Genomic DNA, 26,601 nt, shown 5'->3' on the forward strand with positions numbered 1-26,601 from the left:
CCGGACGCTAAAGCCAGCGTCCGGTGCCCATCGTCCGGTGCGATGCAGTTTTGCAAACCTCTCTGCATATGAGTCCAGTGGTCACCGGACGCGTCCGGTGCCACATAAAGAGCGTCCGGTGACCCCGCGGCGGGCGCATAAAGCTCGCGCCCAGGGGCTTCGAGCGGCCGTTCTTTCTTTCCTCCGCCGACATCACCCGAGCCGCCCGTGCCCTAGCTCGGTGGAAACCGCCACCGCCATTGATCCTCGGCGAATCCGCGGCGCCCTCGGCCTGCTCCCACGCCAGTTTTGCCCCAGATCTTCTCCTCTCTTTTATCTTCGCGTGGTTCTCCAAATCCCGCAGAGATTCAAGGGTGTGGGTGAGTTCTCTGAACTATGCCCCCAAGGTGCTCGAGCTTTTGTGTCAATGAATTTTGAGTTAGGTTTTGATTCCAATCTCGATGGTCTTCTCGTTGCAGCACCTTGAGGAGAAGATTTGTGGTCTTCGGAGATTTCCGATCGCGGCATCTCATCCAGAACGCGTGTCGTCCTTGTTTTGTAAGCCGTCTGCGCTCTCTCTCTATAGGGTTCTTGGTTCTCTTATCCCTAGTTGATATAGTTTCTTATATATACTCTATCTTGTCTATTCTCTGCAGCGCTTAATCTCCTTTGTCAGTTCGTTGTCTGTTGCTTTCTTGATCCTTTCAATATCAGTGGATCGTTCTTGCAATGGCACGTTGCAAGAATGTCAGTGGACCGGCAGCCAGCGCAGGAGGTTCCCCAGGAGGTGATGGTGGAGGTGATCCTCCCCGTCGCCTATCAGCGGCAGAGAAAGGCAAGGGAAAGAAGCTGGCCACAAAGAAGCGCAAGGCCAGTGACAAAGATGCAGAGGTCGCAGAGGCAGTTGCAGCAGCTGCCGAGGCAGCCGAGAGAGGTGGTCGCCCTGGTTCTCTGAGGATCGGTGATGATCTTACGCCACGTCAGCGGCATGCAGTTCTTGAGGCAGAGGCATTCCATGGATCCCCTCCAGGCACTGTGACAGTTGGAGGACAGAGGATTAGGCTCGTGGTTAGGGATCCTGCTCAGGAGGATCCGGACACTGAGACAGAGACCTAGGTAGAGGGTCCAGCAGAGGGACAGGAGCAGGAGCAGCCACTGCGGAGGTCGACTCGTGCTCGTACTCAGGCTACTCCCCGGACTGGTACGCAGGGTCAGTCCACCTCCACAGCTCGTGCCACTCCGGCTAGAGGCACTCCAGCTTCCCGCCAGAGGCCAGTCAGGGTCCACCGGGATCTTACCCTTGTGTCAGCCAGAGAGATCCAGCAGCTGCGGTTCGTTCCGTTTCCGACTTGGTTTCCAACTGCGAGGGATCCCAGAGCTGGTGCCCGCTTCTACACGGTCGTCCAGGAGGACATTCACGAGGCATTGGTTCGCTCTCAGTCTCAGTTCAGGGAGCACAGGGTGATTGACCTAGAGATTCTCGGGAACGTGGTAGGGGCAGATATTCGGCAGTATTTCACTTACCTCCACGGACTCCCAGAGCTGCTAGCGCTCCCCGGTACTTATTGTGAGCAGTGGGTCAGAGAGTTCTATGCGTCAGTGTGGATTTCTCTAGATCACAGCTATATCCACTACGCACTGGCGGGGACCGACTACAGAGTGACAACACAGTTGGCCAGACAGGTGCTTGGACTGCGAGCCTCTCCCACCAGGATTCACCAGCTGTGCTACGGGAACGTGGATCCCCCTCGTCGTCCTCACGGTGGTGAGATCCCACCGGTTGACTTCGTGGCTCCATGCTTCCGTGCACCTTTTGGGGAGGGCTCCAGCAGGACAGTGGCAGTTTTGACACGCCCAACCAGGATCCTCGACTTTGTGTTGAGGAAGACTCTTCTCCCCAGGACAGGCTACAAAGACGGATTCACTCGTATGCAGCAGTGGCTTGTCGCTCACCTTATCTCCCAGACGCAGTTTGATTTGTGGGATCTGATCGTCTCAGAGATAGAGGACACCATCTCAGAGAGCTTTAGGGGATGGCGTCAGTTGCCGTATGCACATTGGATCACTCTGCTTATACTTTGTGCTAGGCCACTGCCCCTGCCAGCTCACTTGCAGAGGGAGTTGACAGAGTCCGACACCGTCTTCCCCCACTATGACCCTCAGCAGATGTTGAGAGCGCACCATGACCTTCGCGGTGCCCCTCCTCCTCGTGCTCCACGTGGACCGGTGCCCCCACCTTCTCCTAGGGGCACCCGCAATACAACAGCTGTTGCAGAGACAGAGGAGCAGCAGGATATAGCTATTGGGGCGTTCACCGATGCAGAGGCAGAGGGCGAGTTTGACTTCGCCTCAGACAGTTCAGACGACGACTATCAGCCGCCAGTGACTGACCTTCCTCCCAGAGCTCACGACCACGAGGCAGGCGGTTCTTCGAGTGCTTCAGACCCCGCCCTGCTTGCTATTCTAGAGGGGATGAGGGCAGATCAGCGCCGTGCAGCTGAGGAGCAGGCGAGGCGCGACAGGGATCAGGCTGCCATCAATGCAGCCATGCAGGCTAGGCAGGATGAGCTCCAGCGACACCTTCTTACCTTTCAGGAGCAGCAGCTTGCGTTCCAGGCCCAGCAGACCGCGATGATGGCCGCCCTCATGGCCGCCTCCGGGATTCAGCTACCGCAGATACAGCTCCCAGGCACGTCGTCCGTCAGGCCCCCTACTCCTGCGCCCCAGACTCAGAGCCCGTCACAGCAGCCGCTCCAGCTACCAGCTCAGAGTCAGCCGTTTTCGACGCCACAGCACCAGGTCTCTCAGGGTGCTATCTCTTCAGGCTTTGAGCAGGTACCGCAGTTTACCCCTCTCCGCTCAGGCTTCACCCCTCAGTCAGCTTCAGCGTCACAGCTTGTGTGGGACTCGCAGACAGATCCGCACCTCAGCTTCACCTACAGTGCTCTGACTGGTGATCCTACGCCTCCTCCTCTGCAGGCTTCTGCAGTCTTTACGGCGCCAGTTACCACTACAGAGCTTCTGTCGTCGTCCGTAGCGTCGTCCGAGCAGCTTGCACCATCTACTACCGTACCAGAGACGACAGCTACAGCGACCGAGTCTGTGCCAGCTTCGTCAGCCGGACTTGAGCAGCCAGCACAGCCTGTGACAGCGCCAGAGCAGACCCGGACCGCTTCTCCAGCACCTGCAGCTTCAGAGGGTCACTCCACCTCCTCCGCCTCGATGGCCGATAGTTTCGATGATGCAGCTCGTTTTGTGGCCGCGCCGAGGGACTCTTCTGCTCCGCCTCCTCCGCCGTCTTCTTAGGTTTTTGGCGCTTGATGCCAAAGGGGGAGAGAGTGCGTATGAGAGAGTTAGGGAGTTAGGGGGAGCTAGAGAGGGAGTTTATTCTTTTGAGATATTTTCGATGTGTGTGCTACTTCATCATGCATCATGTTTACTTTTATGCATTACACTTGTGTGAGATACTATGGTTTTGAGACATGTTTTGTGCTTTATGTGATATCTTAATGTCATGTGTTTGGCTCATATTATCTCTGCTTTCGCGTTTCTACTCCGATGTAACTATGAGCCTTATGTTTATATCCTGTCGTACATCACTCACATATTTGGATGCAGGGTATTGGATTTGGTTGATATAAGCATGACTATTTCCTTTGTTCTTATTGCATCATGCTTATTGAAACCAAGTCTCTTTAAAAACCTCAACCATTTTCATACTCAAGGTTGTCATCAATCACCAAAAAGGGGGAGATTGAAAGAGCATCTAGGCCCTCAGTGTTTCGGTGATTAATGACATTGTTGATTACTATGACTAACGTGTGTTTTGCAGAGGCAAAGTCATAGGCAAGGTCATGGTAAACAGGTACTCGATGAACAGGGACGTACATGCCTACTTAATAGTGGAAATCGTTTCGGTTTTCAAAGGATGGATGGACATCGTCAAGACTAGACTAGGTCTAAGTGCCATATGGCGAAGAAGGGCACTTAGAGTAGTTTAGGACTTTGTTTTCCTTTGACCGTACTATTAAGAGGGGCTTTGATCTAGTAGCTTGACTTAGGCAAGGCTTTAGGTTTAGGTGTGGTGCACACTTGGTAAACCTAGCACTAGGCAGCTCAGAGATAGTCCTTAGATCGAGAGGAACATACTTCGTGTTGGAGCGTTCGCGTTTCGACGGAGTTTGGATGCACAAAGGGGCACCGGACGCTCTGTGAGTGCGTCCGGTGAGGTCCTTAGCCGTTGAAACAGTGTGGTGCTTAGGGTTAGGCACCGGACGCTAGCACCGGACGCACCGGGTAGCGTCCGGTCCCTTACCCAGGGAGCTTGCAAAGTTCCCCTGAGCACCGGACGCTAGCACCGGATGCGCCAGGTAGCGTCCGGTCCCATGCGCAGGGAGCATGTAAAGTTTCCCCGAGCACTGGACGGTGCACCGGACGCTGAGTTAGCGTCCGGTGACCTGTCAGAGAAAAGAGCATGTAGCCGTTATGAAGCACCGGACGCTCGGTGCAGTGCGTCCGGTGCAACATAATGTGCGTCCGGTGACCCCGTTTTCAGTGGAAAACGGTTGGCCGACCGTTGGACTTCGTGGATAGTATTTATACTTCTCCACCTCGTCCATGAGAGGCCCCTTGCCCATTTGAACATCAGAGAAACTTGTTGTGGAGCAAGAGAGTTGCAAGAGCCTAGAGAGGATTGAGATTTGAGTGATTTCTTGAGAGAATCCTTCTCTAGTGAGTTCCAAGAGTCAAGTGTGCATCCACCACTCTCTAGAGCCTTGTTTGGGTCAAGTGAGAGTTCTTTGCTTGTTACTCTTGGTGATCGCCATCACCTAGACGGTTCGGTGGTGATTGGAGGCACGAAGATCACCCGGAGTTCTTGTGGGTGGCTCGTGTCAAGCTTGTGAGCGGTTTTGGGCGATTCACCGCGACGGAGTGTCGAAGAATCAGCCCGTAGAGAGCACTTGGTCCTTGCGCGGACCAAGGGGGAGCAAGACCCTTGCGCGGGTGCTCCAACGAGGACTAGTGGAGAGTGGCGACTCTTCGATACCTCGGCAAAACATCGCCGAGCACTTTCTCTCACTACTCCTTTACTTTCTAGCATTTACTTTGTGCTTTTACATTCTTAGAATTGCCATGCTAGAATAGGATTGGAACTAGGTTGCAAAACTTTTATCCGTTAGCTCTCTAAGTCACACTAGGCACAAGGGGTTGAATTGGAGCTTATAGGTTGCTTAAATTTTTAGAGAAGCCCAATTCACCCCCCCTCTTGGGCATCTTGATCCTTTCATGGGTAATAACAGGGCCTATATTGGTGGCAGAGGAAAAACGATTCTGATTAGAACGCTTAGACGATTTCTAGTGGTTTAAACGGTCCAACCGTTTAATTTAATGTTTACGACATAAACCACATGAGCTTGACTTATATTTTTTATTTAGAATTTCTCTTGCATGTATCCAGCGGTGGACCTAGAATTTGGCAAAGACTACGCCAAATTTAAGCGGCCAAAATCCAAAACCCAAATTTTACCTGGGCATCTTCATCTTGCACACTGTAATTTTAGAAAGTAAATGGAATCAAAACTGTACAGAGTACAAAGTGCAAAGGATTGAAAATTAAAATTGGAAAAGGAAAACAAAATGCAAAGGCTACAGCTGCTCGGTCTACTGGGGGCTAGCTGTGGTAGATGGACAGCCAGCGATCGGCCGGGTCACCGAGGGCGTAGCCATGGAGGGTGGAACAGAGAGGGCGAATCATGGAGCCGACGAGGGGCAGGGAGCGACGGCTACACCGTAGGCCTAGTGGTGAGGCAGGTAGCGAACAAGGACGAGACGCGAGCAAGGCGGTGGAGTCGGATGAACGCGCAACACCGCTGCCCTATTCCCTAGCTCGGTTGACTCATTGTTATTAGGCTGGTTGTTCCAAAAAACTGAAGAGTCGCTCCCTGCTTATTTGGGCCAATCTAGTCATAGCCCTAGCTACCCTAGTGTTGGGTGCCTAAGGCCGCCTATGGTTTGACTAATGAAGAATTTAGAAACATACCGAAAATGGAGAGAAGGGAGAATTAGAAAATAATATTAAATTGGCTTCTGAAAGGATTTTGGTTCAAAACACTTTCCTAAATTTCAACCTCAAACCCATTTTGAATCTTTTCCTTTAAAGCTTGTTTTCAATCCATTTGACTTTTTTCAAAAAATTTTTTGGATATATTTAAAACTATACACTAGGAAACTATTGAAACTTTATTTTGAGATATTATTCGAAAGCTATTTTGTAGCTATTTTGGAAACTTTATAAACTCCATTTCCAAATGATTATAAACCATTTTGGAGCTAAATTTGAAGTGCCAATTTTTTTAAAAAACTTCATTTTCAAACATTATATGCAGTTGTTTTTGAAATGTATTCTGAAAAAACTATTTTGAAAATTCATACCCCTTTTCAAACAAGATCTGAAATCTGTTAAAATACATTTTTAACTACTTTAAAAACTAAAACCTATATTCATTGTTAGAACAACTTTTCAAAACAAAAAAAATATACCTTAACACCTTTGTCGTCGACGTCAATGGCCACTGCTAACACAACTATTGTAGTCCAGCATGGTCCCACTAGTGTCTGGTGAACCTCTATGGACCATAGAGTGAGAACCATGGTTTCGGGGTGGGAGTCATGACAGCATGGACACCCTGTGATGGCAAGTCACCCATAGTGCTTGTCGCATCCAAGCTCTCAGCATGCAAGGACAGCATGTAGGTCGACACCCAGTGCGTGAAAGAGCAACAGTTGACACACTTGCTATGTAGATCTGTTAGGATATGCATAGGAGGTTGATGGTTCACCGGACACTGAAGTCTGGTCCATTTGAGCCACCTGATGGTCCTTGTGACATGACCCTGCACAAGCTATCAGCATCTAGGGCAAAGAAGTGGTGGTGGTTGCAAGTAGGAACCCATGCTCCGAGCCTCCAATGGATGGACACGTGTCATGTGCCGTTGCTTGTGACCTAGGTGGCCTACCATTAGTGTCTCTATCATGGATAGGTAGCCCATGATGAAGGTCGAGATGGCAGACTAGAGGAGGGAGTGAATAGTTCTTTCTAAAAACTTAACATGCCAGCTAACAAAAACAAATGTGGAATTAAAACTATCGGTCTAGCCAAGACTACACTTCTCTATCTAAGTTTTATAGCACCTTGTAAAAGATCCTAAACAAGGAAACAAGGTGCTACCTTAGAAAGAGCTCACCTAATCAATTCTAGGAGCAAGGTCACACAAACCTATGCCACTAGTACTTTGCACATCGGGGAGCTCCTACACAACTAGTAAGCAAAAGTACAAAGCTTCTAAGCTCACTAGCAATGCTCAATAACAAGGCTACATAAGCCAAATTAGAGAGCGCAAATTATTAGCTACACAAACTAAGCAATGTGACTAACAAGGTTATACAAACCAAATTAGCCACACAAGGGAACTATTTCTAGCTACACAAGCAAGAAGGTAACTAGCAAGCTACACATGCTAACTAATTACAAGAGCAACTGCACAAGCACAAAGTATATAAAGTAAATACAAGCTTGTGTCTGGGGATTGCAGACCAACGGAAAGCACAATGTTGACATAATGATTTTCATCCGAGGTTCATTTGGTTGCCACCAAGCTACTTCCCATTGAGACAAGCTCCGAGATTGCCGCAGGTCCTCTTGCTAGTAGTGACCCACAAGTCACACTCTCTCACGTGGAGCACTTACCACAAGCTCTAGCACTTGACCTGGTCAGACCACTTGTCGTCCTTCGCGTCTCGCTCTACTAGAGTTGCTCTTCGTGATCCCCACAGGGTGAGCACCGTACCCCTCATAAACTCTTCTTCAAAGCACCGCACAATCTCCTTACGTGCTTCAACGGAGCCAAAAGCCACCAAGCCGTCTAGGAGGTGGAAACCTCCAAGAGTAACAAGCACCACTGGCTTGCTACACGAACACCTAGTGCCACTCGATGCAACCTCACGATGCAATCACACTAGAATCGCTCTCTCACTCAATCGGGTGAACACTATCAAGCATGAAGGAGTTAGAGGGCTCCCAAACACTCTTAAGCAAGGACACAAAGTCCCATAATGTGCTCAACCTGAGCCAAACGCGAGCTCCACCTTACTAATCAGAAAGCGTGGGCATCAGACGCTCTGACTCTAAGGTGTTGGACGTGACTGCCCTACATTTGACACTCATAGTGTTGCCACATATCCCTAGCCATTCAAACTTAACCATTGCAGCCAATAACTAACTCACATGCACGCTTGACATAGTCACACCAAACGCTCCGGTGAACCACACTGGATGCTGAGCCTATAGATTTCCATCTGGCACTAACACGATGGGCCGGCCCGAGCACGACACTAAAAAGCACGGTTCAGGCACGGCACAGTCCAGTGGTAGTGCCGTGCTTGGGCCGCAACTTCAGCCCGCAGTGCCGGCACGGGCACGGCACGATTAATAGGCTGGCACGACCCTGGCATGATTATTTCCATCATCTGATGCTTTGAGGATAGATCATGACCATCGAATGTATTCTGAGTCATGTATATAAGCATCACACAACCCTTTCAAACCCTAACTCCCTAGTCGGCGGCGCAAACGCATCCTTGCTGCGGCCACTCTTTCTCCCGCCTGACTATACGACAGCGGTGGCGTTCGTCTTCTCCTTGAGGTAGGGCGCAATGAGCTTCTCGACTTCTCTCGAAGCCACGGGCCGGCACGGGCACGATGGGCCACCGTGCCTATCGGCACGGCACGCACGGTTAAGAAGCCATAGTGCCGTGCGTGGGCCGAGAGTTTGGCACGATGGCCCGAGACGGCACGGCACGATAGACATAGTGCCGCATAGTGCCGTATAGTGCCAGGGCTGGGCCGCCCGTTTGGCCAACTATAGCTGAGCCTCAACGTCGGATGCTACTCAGAGAGGTTCAAAACCTCTCAAAGACACATCAAATGTGTCGGATGGTGTGACATTGGACGTGCCTCAGCATCCGACACATACAACCGTGAAAGCTTAAAAAACACCATGTGTGTCGAACGCACTGACGCCTGAGCGTTGGATGTGCCAACGCTCCACGAGAAGAATGCACTGCCAACACACGTCGGACGCAGGTCTAGCATCTGATACTACCGACCTCAACGTCTGATGAGCCCGTGACTCCATGTCCTCAACGTGGCCTCTAACATAGTGGAAAATAGGCACTTCATTTCCACAAAAACATTAAATCTAGCCTCATAAGCTCGGCGGGAGGGAGAGAAGATTGCACCCCTCTCTACCTCTCAAACTTCCCCTCATTTACAAATGTGCTAAAACCACCAAGTATATACCATCGTGTGCATGTGTGTTAGAATTTTAATAAATATTTTTTCAAAGAAGTTAGCATCTCAACTTGCCACGCCACTCGATCCTAACACGTATGCAAAGTTAGATTACTCAAGTGGGACTATATGGCCGATATGCAAACAAGTTTGCCCCTCTTGAAAGTACGGTCATCTATCCTAAACCCGGTTATCAACTTCTCTACACACCTACGACCGGTGAAATGGAAATGCTCTAGGTTATACCTTTGCCTTACATATTCCATTCCATCTCCTTCAATGTTGATGCAACACATGCACCAACCAATCACCAAATGATATGATCCACTTCATATCATCAGGTTACCATAATTGTTCATCAATCTTGACTTCACTTGCTCTTCACCGTTGCGTCAGTCCATCGCTGCTTCACCTTCACATGTTGTGGGGGTATAAACCCCTATACCCTTACGGCTGGACTTGGGCCAGGAGGCTTGGCCCATCACGAAGACAGTTCGAAGCTTGATCCAACTGTTCCGAGTTTCATGTAAGGAAACGAGACGCGGAGATCAAGCAGGATTCTAGTCGGTTAGAATAGAAATCGATATCACACTATCTATGGCAATTGTAACCGACTAGGATTAGTTTCCAAATCTGTAACCCTGCCCTCTGGACTATATAAGGAGAGGCAAGGGACCCCCTAGGCAATTCATCGCAACACAATCCAATACAATCAGACGCAGGACATAGGTATTACGCCCACACGACGGCCGAACCTGGATAAAAACCTTGTCTGTGTCTTGCGTCACCATCGAGTTTATAGCTTGCGCGCCGTCTACCGATAAACTACTACCGTGGGTATACCCCAAGGTAGACTGCCGACTAGCTTTTGTCGACACATGCGGTCCCTCGCTTCAAAGCCTCTGACTTGCTCTTCACACTTGCAACCGATCCATCTAGCCAAGCCTCATCTTGATATTCTCTACCTTGGTCACATGACTCCATGTCATGTCTCATATGCAATGAGCTCCTCCATCATCACATATTCATATGTGGACTAATCTCCTATGTATCTCACATAAACACATATTAGTCCACCTAAGTTGTCACTGAATTACCAAAACAAAACAAATCCCTCTCACATGGGGGAGCTATGACCATGCTTGACGACACTTGGATCGCCTATATCACTTCGAGCGTCACTGCTCGTTTCACGGTGGTGATAGTGTGCATGCCCTAGATGACAATCTAAGTGTGGACAGGCTTGCTTATGCAGCGACGACGTAGGGCGTGGCTACTTCAACTAGTGAACCACATCAAGGTTGGGGGATTCGAAGCGTACTCCAATGTTGATGTAGCAACAAGACAACAACTTTACTCAAATTGATCCTGCTTGGGCCAAGTGCCCTATTCTACCATTAGTCTGCATCGACTATGTCAACTGCACCTACCTTGAGTTGCTTCTCCACTACTTAGCTGCCACCTAACACATCTATTTGTGTTTCAAGGATTTGTTGGGCGGGTGGGTGTGTGGGTGAAAGCCCAAGTTTGGTTTTGGTAATTAATGACACCAAGTTGCTAATGCCTTTTATTTAAGTGATTTGAGTTAGGCATAGCAACACATGTGATGAACGAGCAAGGTGGCATGGATAGGTGGCCACATAGTCACAAAGAGATGTAGCATGATGTGGAGATCATGGTGATAGACGAGGAGCAAAGTTATCAAGGCAAAGGTATAAACATAGGGTTTTACTTTTGCCGGTCTAAGATGAGTAGAGAAGTGAATGACCGGGTTTAGGATAGATAGCCGACTATCAAGAGGAGAAATCATGGTCATCTCTCAAATCAAGTGCTACTAGGTCTACATCTTGAGCATATGCATTAGGATCTAGTAAAGAGCTAACTTAACTCCGTTGGGTAAACATGTTTGTGAAAAGCTAACACACATGCACTTTGGTGGTGGACACTTGTTGGTGTTAGCACATTTACAAAGGAGGTGGAGGTTGAGAGGGGTGTGGGTTTCAGCGCTTTTGAGAAAAATAATTGTATATTTTCTATTGCACCGATGGGAATTTTGGAGAAGTCGCGGGAGTGGTTTTCTCACTGAGAAACACTCACCGAACGCTGAGTGCTGAGGCACCAGACGCTGGCCTCAGAGTCCGGTGTGCTTGACCCTGCTAGGGTGGAGCACCAAACGCACTCTGAGAGCGTCCGGTGTAAGGGCGTTTTGCAACCCTCCCTATGTTTAAGTCCGGTGAGCACCGAACGCTCAGGGTGCGTTCGGTGGCTCACGTCCGGTGACCCTGTAGGTTTGCGGAACTCTCTACGCATGAGTCCGGTGTGGACCTGCAGAGCGTCCGATGCTTTGCAGGTAGCCATTAGAAACTGACACGCGAGATCCAAGTAGGACACGTGGCTAATCCCTGAGCACCGGACGCTGGGGGTCGAGCGTCCGGTGCCCCCGATTTCAGCCCAGTGAAAGTGGCCAACGGCTAGTTCTTTGAGAGAGCTTATAAATAGAAGGTGGCCGGCTTTGGGAGGCTAACTCTTGCACATTTGATTACTTGAGACATACATTGAGCTAGAGAACACTCCCTCCACTCATCTCCTTGCTTGATTGCTCATCCTAGTGAGATTGAGTGAGATTCAAGTGCATTGCTTTGAGAGTTGCATTTAGTGGCACTTGATTCTTAAGTTTGCTACGGATTTCTTGTTACTCTTGGGTGTTTCCCGACACCCTAGATGGCTTGGAGCAGCGGTGGTGTTGAGCTCGTGATTGGAGATTGTTTCGAGCCTCACCAAGTGATTTGTGTGGGGTTCTTGAGCCTTCCCCGCGGGAGATCGCAATTGGCTTCTCTAGTGGATTTCTCGTGGCTTGGAGGATCCCCATCTTGTGAGTGGATGTGCGGCACCCGCTGAGGGTTTGGCTTTGGATTGCCAATTAGCTCGTGATCCACCAAGCGGGTGTATCGCCACAACGAGGAGTAGCTTGCCGAGAAGCAAGTGAACCTCGGTAAAAAATATTGTGTCATCTCTTGCCGAGGATTCTCTTATAATTGTGATTGATTGATTGGCTATATTTCTACTCTACAACATTGATATAACAATCACTCACCTCTTGTTTACATACTTGCCTACCTTGTTAGTTTAGCTTGTGTAGCTTAGTTCTTGTTAGTATAGAGTTGTTGTGTTTAGTGTTTAGCCTTCTTGCTAGACTTATTTAGGTGGCTTGCATAGCTTAGTTGTGCTAGTGCTAGAATAGCTTCGCCACTTATTTTACTAACTCACTTGTTTAGTAAAGTTTGTAGAATTTTAAATAGGCTATTCACCCCCTCTCTAGCCATTTGGACCTTAGAGTGGGTGGGGGGCTTGCCGTAAGAGGGTGGTGGATCTTCTACATCGGCACTAGTAGTGCCTGATCCTGTGACATCGCCATCTGTTGTGCAAGATGTCGTATCATCGAGGCATCCTCAATCTTGTGTACAACATGGCATTCATAAACCTAAGGCCTATACAGATGGGTATGGACATCTATCTGTTTCTTCTGAAGAACCTATGGGTTTACGTGATGCTCTTTCTAATTACCATGGGAAGGCTGCTATGGACTCTAAATATCTAGCATTAATGAAAATTAAAACTTGGCATCTCATTCCTCCATGTCAAGGGAAGAACATTATAGATTGCAATGGATTTGTAAAGTTTAAAGTAAGTTTTATGGTACCACTAATAGATATAAAGCACATCTTGTTGGTAAAGGGTTTAAACAAAGATATGAGATTGATTATGAGGACACCATTAGCCTAATAGTGTCAAGGCTGCTATGATTCATCTCGTTTTGTCACTTGCCACAAGACTGGTATCTTTTTCAACTTGATGTTATTAATGCCTTTTGCATGGGATACTTTAGGAGGATTTTTTTATGTTCTAATGAAAGCCCTAGTTCGGTTTTGGATAATTAATGAAACCCTAGTACTAACCTCTATACTAAGTGTGTGTAGACTTAATGAGGTTGGTACATGCCAAGTGAGGGAGCAAGTGATGATCATGGTGATAATGGTGATGATCACAAGATGATCAAGTGCTTAAATTGGAAAAGAAGAAAGAGAAAAACAAAACCCTTTGGAGATCAAGGCAAAGGTATTGCTTAGGATTTTGGATTTGGTGATAAAGACACCATAGAGGGTGTGATCACATTTAGGATAGATAGTCATGCTATAAAGAGGGGAATTCTTTGGCTAAGTGGTTATCAAGTGTCACTAGGTGTCATTGTTCATGTGCATACATACTTGACTTCTCAAACATGTGTTGATGCACCCCCATTATATGACATGCCTCTCCTTTGAGCAAAGTAAGGTAAAATTGATTGACATGTCATTCATTCTTTGCTAAGGACTTGTTTAGTGCATCTAGTCATTCCTTACATGTCTTAGGATCATTCATGAAAATCAAATGAAGTTGATGCTTGTATGGTACCACTATTGCTTCTATGCTTGACTTGATCTAGTGGTAGCATATGACATGTTTTTGGGCTTGCAATCCTAGTGTTTGATTTAGAATATTAACTCAACATGGTACAATATAACCCTTATTTGGAGGTGTGAAAAAGCTTGTCCTTGGATCAAACCGAGTTAAATATCTTAGGCAAGTAATCTAGTTTGGACCAATTTAGGGAAATGATCTTACTTCGCATGCATGTTTTCTATTGCGCCGGTGGGAAGTTTGGAGAAGTCGCGGGAGTGTTTCTCGTGCTGAGAAACACTCACCGGACGCTGGCCACGGAGGCACCGGACGCTATGCCTGCGCGTTCGGCGTGCTGTCGTGCTTGGCCCTGTTAGCGTTAGGCACTGGACGCTGAGCACCGGACGCAGGGTAACTCCTATTCATTGCGTTCAGTGTTGCCTGACTTCTTCGGGTGTCTGTGACTGAGAGCACCGGACGCTCAGGGTGCATCCGGTGGTTTGCGTCCGGTGCCCCTGAGCGTTTGCAGTGCTCTCTAGGTAAGGGACCGGATGCTCAAGAGCGCGTCTGGTGGTGTGGGTCCAGTGACCCCACGCATTTGCAGACCTCTTTGTGCACGTAACCAGTGTGTACCGGACGCGTTCGATGCTAACTTGAGCGCGTCCAATGACTCAGTCTTGACCGTTGGAGATCAACGCGCCTGGTTCAAAGGTTGACACGTGGCTTCTTCTGGTGCACCGGACGCAGGCGCTGTGTGTCTGGTGGTCACTGGTTGTGCGTCCGGTGGCCCCGTGTTTTGTCCAGTGAAGGAGCCAACGACTCTATTTGTTTGAGGGGCTTATAAATAGTTGTTGGCCAGCTTAGGGCTCACTCTCTTTGCACTCTAGCATACTTGACATCCTTATGAGCCTAAGCAAACACCCCCACTCATCTCCTTCATAGATTATTCATCTTTGTGAGATTGGGAGTGATTCCAAGTGCATTTGCTTGAGTGATTGCATCTAGTGGCACTTGGGGATTGTTCTAGCTGTGGTTTTCTTGTTACTCTTGGTGGTTGCTGCCATCTAGACGGCTTGGAGCAGCGGAGGAGCATTGGCACGAGTTGGTGATTGTTCGTGGCCATCTCCCTGTGATTGTGAGGGGTCTTGTACCTTCCCCGGTGGAGAGCCGAAAGGTAACTCTAGTGGATTGCTCATGTCATTGAGTTACCTCACTTGTGGGTTGGTTCTTGCAGTGTCCTAGTGAGGACGGGGTTTGTCCTACACCTCTTAGCCGCCGAACCACCAAGTGTTGGTCGACATAATGGGGATGTAGCATGCTGGCAAGCACGTGAACCTCGGGAGAAAAATCGGTGTCTCAATTGTGTTTGATTGGCATTCTCCTAGTGCTTGATTATTTATATTGGTGATTGGTTCATCCCCTACACGGCGGTATAAATTTCTCATTCTATCCTTTACTTACCACAAAGTAGTGTAATTAGTTTAGTCGCTTACTTTGCCTTGTGTAGTATAGTTCACTAGTGTTGCTTGTCGTGACATAGCTCTTGTGTGCCTAGTGATCATATTAAATAGAATTGTTGGATAGGTGGCTTGCAAATACCCCATTAGAGCTAGAGTAAAAAGCTTCGCTTTGTTATTTACTAACCTCTTGCTCTAGTGAGTTTATAGAATTTTTAAATAGGCTATTCACCCCCTCTAGCCATATTAGGACCTTTTAGCTAACCACTAGGGTATACCAACAAAGAAGGTGCCTCATATCCATGCAAACTTGATAAACTCTATATGGTCTCAAACAACCTCCTCATGTTTCATACTCATGATTGAGTTAGAAGCTATAACTACTTGGTTTTGTTCGATATAAGGCTAACACATCCTTATTCTTCTATAACTCAGGCAGGTCCTATTTATGTGTTGGTATATATTGATGACATAATTATTGTCGGCTCTTCTCAAGAAGTAGTAACTGCACTACTCCATGATCTTGAAAATAAGGATCTTAGTGAGTCAGATTACTTTCTTAGTATTTATGCAAAGAGCTGATGGATTATGAGGACGCTACGCTAGCCAGAAAACAAAAATTTTGACCTTATAAAATAGGATCAAAGTTATAGATCATAGGATTACCACTAGACGCGGAGGTGCAGCGGAAGCGACTCGGTGTAGTCGTGCACGTAGTAGGAGTGTCATGAAGTTGCGTGGTCGTCCACCACGTCAATCCCTCTCACGGGGTTTGTCCTTGTGCTCCAGATGTAGCACCTCTAAGGTATCCCACACGTGCGGGGAAGAAGCATCGCGCCTCCGGACTGCTAGGTCCGCGAGGAGCAACAAGGCGTGGGCGTGGGTGAGCGGCGGCGGCTGCTGCCAAAAGGCGTGAGTTAACCCTGGCTGCGCCCCCTCCCTCTCTTATATAGGCGTCCTCCAATCAGCCCCGAGTTGGAGGCCCAATTAAAAAACCCTAAGCCTTGTCTAATTCAGGTCCAAACCGAATTAAGCTTCCAGTCCCTTAAGCGTGCGACCCTATGGGTTCACGTACATATAGACATGGGCCGAGTACTCCTACTCGCCCAATAGTTGATAGTGGCCTCTAGCAAGGCGTGACAACTCCTACACGCATGCAGAGATCATATCAGACGAACCACTACAAACACATACATGTTATTCCCTTGCCACACGATATTTGGTTCAACTCGTGAGTTAACACTTAATCCAAGCACGGCCATGCATTTATTGATCCAGTCACTTGAGTGATCCAGTGATATATTTCTCACATAGAGAGGGGCAAGTTCTATCTTGATTATCTATGTCTCATAACATGTTTCCCAACAAACCTGAAGACCACCTTTATAACTACCCTGTTACGGAGTGGCGTTTAATAGTCCCTAAGTAGATCATTTCACATCTTGAGAACATACAAGAATCTCAGGTCTAAGGACATAACGTACATGATGTATAAAGAGGTAATAAGAACATCTCAGGTTGGGTTTGTCCAGCCCCATGTCATACATGTGTCCACATTATTAGTTTGATATTTCTATGTCCATGACTTGTGAAACATAGTCATCAACTAATACATGTGCTAATCTAATATTCATGTGTGTCTTCACACGAACTGTGATTAGGGATAACTCTAGAAAACCATACAAGTAAAAGAGTTTCACAAATAATTCACATAATTGTCAATCGATACAAGTTTGTTTATAATGGATATTCATTGAACTCATAATATATGTCATGGATACAATTGTAATATCATCATCTCTATGATTACCTCTAGGGCATATTCCCAACAGTAGCTTCTTCTCATGCAGAAAACATAGACCAAATCACCAATGATCTACTGCAGAGTCAACATGAACTTGCATAAGTCAGTAAGTACACCCTTGTCTATGTCAGAAAAAATGTCTATTACAAGTGGACAGGCAGGTATAGGAGCATTGTGGGAGCCTTATAATAATTAATGTTGACTCGTCCTGATATCTCCTTTTCAGTCAATAAGGTTTGTCAATTCCATCATTATCCTACCACAACTCATTGGGTGGCCGTTAAGTGTATTCTAAGGTATTTGAAAGGCACAATGAGTATAGGACTACAAAATGGTAAGTCCAAAACTATATTGGTCAGCTCTGATGCCAATTGGGCGAGGTGTCCTGATGACATGCGGTCTACTGGTGGCTTTGCTATTCATCTTGGAGTTCATTTGATCTTATGCTAGAAAGCAAACAACTATCTCCAGATCTAGCATAGAAGCACAATATAAGTCCATGGCAAATGTTACGGTAGAAATTATGCGGGTATGCAAATTACTTGATGAACTAGGTGTCCCTCATCCTATGGAAGCTTGTCTGTGGTGTGGAACATTAGGGGCAAGCTAGTTGTCTACTATTCTAGTATTTCACACCAGGACTAAACATATTGAGATTGACTATCACTTTGTTCGAGAATAGGTAGCTGCGAAACAACTTGATATTCGATTCATTAGCTCTGGAGACCAAATTGCAGACGGGTTCAGTAAAGTGCTTCCAATGCAAAAGTTATATATTTAGAAACAATCTTGTCACACCCAATTTTAAGGATAAAATTGAATGCAAAACCTTATGTGTGCCCAGAGATCAACCACACATAAGCCGACAAATTATAGGGAGTATCATCACAAGTGTTATTACATAACGGTATAACTCAGAGTCTTTACACAAATATAGCGGAAATAAAAGATAACTCTAGCATGGAAGCTCCATCACACAGGCACGTCAACTGGTTGACCACAAGTCTAGAAATCCTCAGGGAAGTACTGGTAGTAGTCATTACCCATGCCATCTGTTACCCATCCGGGATTTTTATCCAAATAAAGAAAATAAACAAGTGTAAGTACACCTCGTACTTAGCAAGTATAACAGGGGGTTCATGAGGCTCAAAGGCTAGACACTGGTTCAACTGCATGTAGCTTTTAGTTGTCACAATTTTAGCATATGAGTAGCATCAAGTTGTCAAGACCCATGATAAACTCATGATCAGGTAAAGTGAATAAAGAATAGCATAAACAACATATTAACAATAATAACATTTAATGATTTGCCATTAGTGTTCATTTATTCTGTATTGGTCCAAGGCCGCTCGTGACCGTGAGCACGGCTGATATATCAGTTTTACACTCTGCAGAGGTTGTACACTTTCACTGTGAGTCGTGATTTACTCTTCCGCCCGAGGTGATCAGCCCCTTAGCCCACTCCCAAGGAAGACCGGCAGGGTTCACTATGAAGCCTTTCAAAGGTTCGTCTAACAAGTTAGGGCCGCTAGGTTTCGTTAGTCAGTCCGTGTGACTCACCCGCAGGAATCCACGGTCTGCTATCCCTCACTTGCGCCACAAGGGTAACCACTAACAAGCTAGAAAAGGTCCTCATACTGAGCTAAAGCCAGAGCCATATAGCCCTCACAGTTGTACTGTATGTCCCGGATGGTTAGATACAGATAAGTCCTTATGGAGAGAAACTAGAGCACCATAACATAGCCCAATGCTCCAGCCCTCTTATCCAAAGTTGCTAAAAAGTCATCTTTTAATGTTTATTGCATAATTCTTTAGTCAAGTTACAAGATCATGGTTTAGTGGAGCACTAGCATAAGCTACCCAATGCAAAACCATAGGTGACAAGGTATAAGATCAATACTAGGAAATCCTTATCAAGGGGACACATGCAATATGAATTAAGTGATTAAAGTTATTAGAAAACAAGGATGATCCCATGCTATACTTGCCTTGATCACACTGGTCCTGCTGATCCTGCTCGTAGTAGTACTCTTGTTCACCCACGAACTGCTCACCGTCTACTTGTAACCACCACATCAACAACAATCATCCAAAGGCAATCATGCAAAGCAAACAAGCCTATTATTAGAACAGTACACCAACAGTAATAAATAAAGATAAAAAGTTTATAAAATGAATCTACATCGCTCTACGATCACACAGACGTAAAAATCATGAAAATCGGAGTTATAACGAAGAAGTTATGACTTTCCTAAGATTTCCTTTGAATAAATAATAGATTAAATCTATACTCAGATTTAAAAAGTTGAAAACTTGTACTACAGTAGCATTAGACTATAGATTACGCGAAAACGAATCTAACGCAACTTGAACGGATTAAATCGGAGTTAAAACGAAGTTTTTATGAGCAAAATAGATTCGATGGCAAAACTGTAAATCTGAGAAACTTCTTTTTGAACTGCGCGGCTGAAATACGTTTTCCAACTTGGAAAGCGTAAAACGGGAAAGCGTAAAGGACCGCGGATGGCGCTGGGCTATCGGGCGCTAGAGAGCGGTAGGGGCAAACCGAATACACCGGGATGCTCAGGAGCTTGTCGCGAACTGACCTGAGGCAAGAACCGCAACGAAGAAGGGCCGGCTCGGGCACGCGACGACGAACGGCGGACGGCGACCCTGGAAAGCAATCCGGCGAGGGTTAGCGAGGCACAGAAAGCTCGAAAGAACAAAAGGAGAACTCCGGCGACTTCGCAAACCGAAGCCGAAGCTCGGCAAGCTGCTCGCGCGGCTCGGGACGCACTGCAGCGGCGGATTGAAGATGCGGCGGATCTCGGCGGCGGCTTTGGCGAACTCGGCGCGGTGGCTGCGGCTCGGGATGACTTGGGGGGGCTAGCGGGGCTTCGGGCGGTATATAAAGCACGACATCGGGCGAAATCGGGGCTTGTTCGCGCGAATCGCGTGCGGTTGTTGAACTCGACTCGTAACCGGCTCGGACTCAAGGTGGAAGACGAGCCCGACAGGTCGGTCCCACCTGGCAGTGGCGCTGGAGCGTGGGACCCCGCCGTCAGCGGCTGAGGCAAGGAGGGGGAGGCGCGCAACGCTGGATGTCCACCCGGGCCACGAAGTGGGCCGCGCTGGTGCTGGGCCGCAGCAAGAAGAGAAAGGGGGAAGGGGGGGAATGCGGGCCGCGGGGGAGAAGGGGTTGGGCCAAGCCCGAGACAGGGAGAGAATAAAGGAAATCCTTTTTCATTTTCCAAATTTGTGTTTTGCTCAAATCCTTTGAAAAGAAAATCCAAAACCACTTTAAATGGAAAGAACTCCACTCAATGAAAATATATGCAGCAGCATGAATGCACATACATGTTTCTAGACCTTATAGTGGATTTTATTTCAACAAAAATTATTTTCTTACTATTTCTCAGTGCTCACATCAAATAATTAAATCAATTAGCCTATTTGGAAAAAAGTGAAATTTTTAGGGTGTTACAATTCTACCCCCCTTAAGATGAATCTCGTCCTCGAGATTCGGTTGGTGCTTACTCAAACAACTGAGGATATGATTTTCTTAAATCTTCTTCTCTTTCCCACGTAGCCTCTTCCTCGGTATATCTATTCCACTGCACTCTGCACATCCGGATGACCCGACTCCTAGTGACTCTTTCTGCTGTTTCCAAAATTCGGACTGGATATTCTTCATAAGTAAGATCACCTTTAACAGTTAATTCCTCTATCGGTATCTGCTCTTCTGGCACCCGCAAGCACTTCTTAAGTTGTGACACGTGGAAGACATCATGTACTCCTTTTAAACTCCCAGGCAGTTCCAACTGGTATGCCACTTCGCCTCGCCTTTCCAGCACTCTGAAAGGCCCAATATACCTTGGTGCTAACTTCCCTTTCATGTTAAATCTTCTCACACTTCTCATAGGGGAAACCTTCAAATACACATAGTCTCCTATTTCAAAAGCTAACTCTCTTCTTCGTGTATCAGCATAACTCTTCTGCCGGGACTGTGCTGCTCTCAAGTTCTCTCTAATTATTCTCACTTGCTGTTCTGCATCCCGTAACACATCTGGTCCAAACACTTGTGTTTCTCCCGCTTGATTCCAAAACAATGGGGTTCTACACTTCCGACCATACAAGGCTTCAAATGGTGCCATCTGGAGACTCTTCTGATAGCTGTTGTTGTATGAAAACTCTGCATATGGCAAACTCTTATCCCAACTCGTCCCATACTGCAAAGCACATGCCCTCAGCATATCTTCCAAAATTTGATTAGTCCTCTCAGTCTGCCCATCGGTCTGGGGATGGTATGCTGTACTAAAATTCAGCTTAGTCCCCAGAGACTCATGCACTTTCTGCCAAAAGTGAGATGTAAACTGGGTACCTCGATCAGATACTATCTTCCTGGGGACCCCATGCAAACACACTATTCTTTCCATGTACAACTCAGCCAACTTTGGTCCACTATATTTGGTCCTGACCGGGATAAAGTGAGCGACCTTTGTTAACCGATCCACTATTACCCATATAGAGTCATAACCATTCTGAGTGCGGGGTAATCCCACTATGAAGTCCATACCAACTTCCTCCCACTTCCACTCAGGGATCTTCATTGGTTGCAACAATCCTGCCGGTCTCTGATGTTCTGCTTTGACCCTCTGGCATGTATCACATAAAGCGACATACTCAGCTACATCTCTTTTCAGGCCATACCACCAATACTTCTCTTTTAGGTCTAGGTACATCTTAGTGCTGCCAGGGTGTATAGAATAAGCGGACTCATGTGCTTCCTGCAGAATTGCCTCTCTAATAGACCGATCCTCCGGCACACATAGCCTTTTCCCAAACCATAGTGTCCCATTGTCATCCATTCGAAAACCTGGTGCCTTTCCGATCACTATGTTTTCAGCTATCTCCTTCAGCTTTTCATCCTGTACTGGCCCTTTCGTATTTCCTGCTCCAAGGTAGGTTCTATTACTAACTCAACTGCATTAATAACAAAACCCAAGTTCAAATGTGAAATTTCAGCACACAACTCCTCAGCCATAGAGGCTATTTGCACCTTGTTGGCATAGCTCTTCCTGCTTAGGGCGTCTGCAACTACATTTGCTTTCCCCGGGTGGTAGTGTACCTCCAAATCATAGTCCTTGATCAGTTCTAACCACCGACGTTGCCTCAAATTCAGATCCGACTGTGTGAATATATACTTCAAACTCTTATGGTCCGTGTATATGTCACTCTTATGACCGATAAGATAGTGTCTCCAGATCTTCAAGGCATGAACCACTGCGGCTAGCTCCAAGTCATGAGTAGGATAATTCAACTCATGCTTCCTCAACTGTCGGGATGCATATGCCACTACTCTTCCTTCTTGCATAAGAACACACCCAAGTCCTAGACGGGATGCGTCACAATATATGGAGAAATTCTTGCTTAGATCTGGCAGTACTAACACTGGAGCTGTAGTCAACCTCTTCTTCAACTCCTCGAAATTTTCTTGACACTTATCAGACCACACAAACTTGGCGTTTTTCTCAAGCAGGGCTGTCATTGGTTTGGCAAGCTTGGAGAATCCTTCAATAAACCTTCGGTAATAACCAGCCAATCCCAAGAAACTGCGGATTCCACTCGCATCCGTAGGCGGTTTCCAATCAAGCACATCCTTCACCTTGGTTGGATCCACCGCTATTCCTCCATTAGAGACAACATGGCCTAGAAAGGAAACTTCCTTCAACCAAAACTCACACTTACTTCGCTTAGCATATAACTTGTGTTCCCGAAGCTTCTGCAAGACTAACCTCAGATGCTCAGCGTGCTCCCGCTCAGTCTTGGAGAATACCAATATGTCATCAATAAATACCACCACAAACTTATCAAGAAACTCCATGAACACCTTATTCATTAGGTACATAAAGTAAGCAGGAGCATTGGTCAGACCGAAAGACATCACTGTGTACTCATACAAACCATATCGGGTTGTGAATGCTGTCTTTGGTATATCAGTGGCACGAATCTTCAGCTGATGGTACCCAGAACGAAGATCTATCTTAGAAAACACACAAGCACCTCTCAACTGATCAAACAAATCATCAATTCTAAGCAATGGATATTTATTCTTGATCGTGACCTCATTGAGTGACCGGTAATCTACACACATCCTCTGTGTACCATCTTTCTTATCGACAAAAATCACTGGTGCCCCCCAAGGTGAAGAGCTAGGACGAATGAACCCTTTTTCCTGCAACTCCTTTATTTGTTTCTTAAGTTCTTCTAATTCTTTAACCCCCATTCTATATGGACGTTTAGCTATAGGTGCAGTGCCAGGTAATAATTCAATAATAAACTCAATGTCACGGTCGGGTGGCATACCTGGCAAATCATCGGGGAACACGTCTGGGAACTCATCAACAACCAGGCCCTCCTGATTGACACTGTTATCAAGCTGGTTCACTGTAGCTGTTGGCTGAGGCTGAACTGCAACTTCCACACAGATCTTGTCCCCTTTTGGTGTTGTTAGTGCAACTGCCTTTCCTTTACACTGAATTGATGCATCTTGTTGTTTCATCCAATCCATTCCCAGAATCACATCTATACCAGATGCTCTCAACACAATCGGGCTTATCTTGAACTCTACCCCCCTTAGGTTTAAAGTAAGTGGGAGGCAACTATAAGCAGCTTGCATACTTCCCCCCGGTGAATTTACTAATATGGGATTCTTCATGGCACAAAAGGGTAAGCTATGTATTCTAACAAATGCTTGTGATATGAAAGTATGTGAAGCTCCAGAATCAAAAAGAACAGATACGGGGATAGAGTTGACTTCGAACGTACCGAGCATAACTTCCGGTTCCTGCTGTGCTGTCTCAGAGGACATATGGTTCACCCTTCCAGTATTGGGAGCTGACTTCTGGTTGCTATTTTGCTTCTGGGGGGTCTGCTGATTTTGCTTTTCAGGGCAGTGATATGACAGGTGACCCTCTTTACCACAGCGGAAACACTTGTTGGGGGTGTTAGGGGCACTAGTCTTCATTGGAGTGTTGCTGGGCGTACCCTGGCGTGACGTCTGCTGATTGCCCTGCTGCTGATTCTGCTGATACTGCGGGCGCTGCTGGAACTGATTGCGCTAGGGGTACTGACCACGATTCCACTGTGAAGGTGGCCCTTGGTACCTTTGCTGAGAGCCTTGCTGCTGGTTGGTGCGTGGACGAGTATTACTTCTGGAGGCCTGTCCCTGCATCCTCTTCCTTTTTGCATCCATCTCCTTACGCTTGTTATCCACCACGATGGCACGGTTCACAAGCGTCTGATAGTTGGGGTATTCATTGGACATCAGCTGGAGTTGGAGCCCATCATACAATCCCTTCAAAAAGAGGCGTTGTTTATCAGCATCATTAGCCACCTCACTGGGGGCATAGCGCGACAACTGAGCAAACTTGTCCCTATACTCTGGAACTGTCATAGATCCCTGCTTCAAATTTCGGAACTCCTCTACCTTCAGTTCTATTAACCCTTCTGGTATGTGATAGGACCTAAAGTTCTCCTTGAACTCCAGCCATGTGATAGCAGGTGCATTGGGAGGTCGTCCATACTCAAACGACTCCCACCATGTCTGAGCTTCTCCCTGAAGTTGTCCAGATGCGAACAACACCTTCTGCCTATCATCACACTGTGCTATGTTGAGTTGCTTCTCCACTGCGCGAAGCCAGTCATCTGCCTCCAGTGGATCAGTAGCATGTGTGAACACAGGGGGATGACCTTTCAAGAATTCACCCCGCTTATCACGCGGTGGTGCTCCTCCGATTGGGTGATTTTGTTGGTTGTTCACCAGGGCTTCCATAAGCTGCGTCTGGACTGCTAGTAGCTGCTCGATGGTGGCGGGTGGGTTGAGTGGGACACCCCTTCCACGTCCTCTACCTCTTGGCGGCATCTGTCATAACATTAAAACTTTAGAAACTCCCAAAATATAGACTTTCAAGTGCAAGTTTGCAATTCTGAAAACTTCTGTGTGAGTCCAGTGCCAGCAGTTCAGTAAAACGATCATAACTTGAGATATAAAAGTCCAACAGAGGCGAAACTTTGATGGTTGAAAATCTTAAGAAATTGTCTACAACTTTTATTTAGAGCACAAATTCAGATTCGGACATTAAGTTAGCCATAAACTGTCTCCAATCGAAACTGTCCCAGAACTCAAACTGCACAGGAACCTCTGTTTTCAACATTCATATCTCTCGGCTCAGATCAGATAAAAAGGTGATTCCAGCGGCATAGGAAAGGTGCTTAAGTCTAGTTATTCCCATAAAATTTTCATAATTTTTGGTCGAACTGATTTTTCTGGGTAAAATTATTAAGACAGATAGGTTTAAAGAACGAAAACAGGAAAGACAGATATTCCAACCCAACTGTTTATTCATTAAACCTTAATCCTTAATTACCTTAACTATGGAACTTGTAGACATGCCTACAATGTCCCAGCACTCATTACAAAGATCCAACTCACTCATAAACATAATAACAAGCAACTAAGCATAAAAAAGCACACCACACTAACTTGACTCGACTCACTAGCGTTTCTAGCGGCTTATTACAAATAGGGACTTCCAACACTAAGGGCGTGGTTCATAGTCAAGCTTTCCATAGATCTTGGGCTGTCCTTCCCTCACACGATGATCGTCAATAATCTTGTAGCACCTCTTGAGGGCCTTCCCTTGTGCTATCACCATATCTTGCAATTTCAAATGCTTTTCCACCATCTCATGAGCGAAGTACACCATCACTCGGGAGACTGGGTCCAAATCTATTGGCTCCAGCATTCCCCATCCTTGTTCCGGGTCCAGGCGGGGTAGATAACGGTGTATGTCCCACCGCATGTTACCGAAACGCTGCTCACGGAGGAACAAACATGCTGTGAAAGCTGCTTCCTCCATGCTCTCTTCCATGGTAGCTCTATGTCCATCATGACGGTAGCCCCTGTCCTTCAAGTAGGCATCTTTCTCCACATCTTTGGGAAAGATCAGCACCTTGGACTTCCAGTAGGTGTTCTCCAGGGGGTGCGTGTACTCGATGCAGGAATACTCCACTACTGCATCCCAGTCAGAGAAGTAGTTCTCCAACATTCCCACCAGCCGGTGATGCGACGGAGCGTTGCACGAAGCCTTGTGGTACACCTTTCTAGTCCACCCTATGGGAGGGGACTCATCATCCTCAGCAGGTCCATCTTGTGGTGGTGATGGGGGTTGACCTCCTCTGGGAGCACCTTCTTCTTCATCATCGGAAATAAGTATGAACACCTGGGGCTCCTCCTCTGGTTCAGACTCCACTTGCGATAGCTCTGGCCCAGATGCTTGCTCTGAAGGTGGTGAGGTCTCCTCATGCTCCGGTGAACTCTCCTCTTGTGGCTCCATAGGCTCGTATTGGTAACGAGGTGGATGGTACCCTCCAGTGGAGATACGAGCGGTCTTGTTGGCACGAACCATCTATAGAATGGACCGGAGAGAACTTAGATTAGAATCAATAATTTCATAATAGAATAAGATGATAGAAGCATAAAGTTTTTAGAAAATAACAAGAGCAAGATGGTA

At 46.9% G+C, this 26,601-nt stretch overlaps 1 protein-coding gene across 1 annotated transcript; it reads right to left on the reverse strand.

Moving 5' to 3' along the window:
- Positions 24,147 to 24,950, reverse strand: LOC110437605. Its single transcript, XM_021466083.1, has one exon. The coding sequence runs from the start codon at positions 24,948 to 24,950 to the stop codon at positions 24,147 to 24,149; it is 804 nt and encodes a 267-aa protein (XP_021321758.1).

The sequence above is a fragment of the Sorghum bicolor genome, chromosome 8, assembly GCF_000003195.3.
Source record: "Sorghum bicolor cultivar BTx623 chromosome 8, Sorghum_bicolor_NCBIv3, whole genome shotgun sequence".
NCBI classification, from domain to species: Eukaryota; Viridiplantae; Streptophyta; class Magnoliopsida; order Poales; family Poaceae; genus Sorghum; species Sorghum bicolor.

Bases quoted from the DNA above. Each gene is read 5' to 3' on its own strand.
- LOC110437605 (XM_021466083.1), bottom strand. From the start codon at position 24,950: ATGCCGCCAAGAGGTAGAGGACGTGGAAGGGGTGTCCCACTCAACCCA.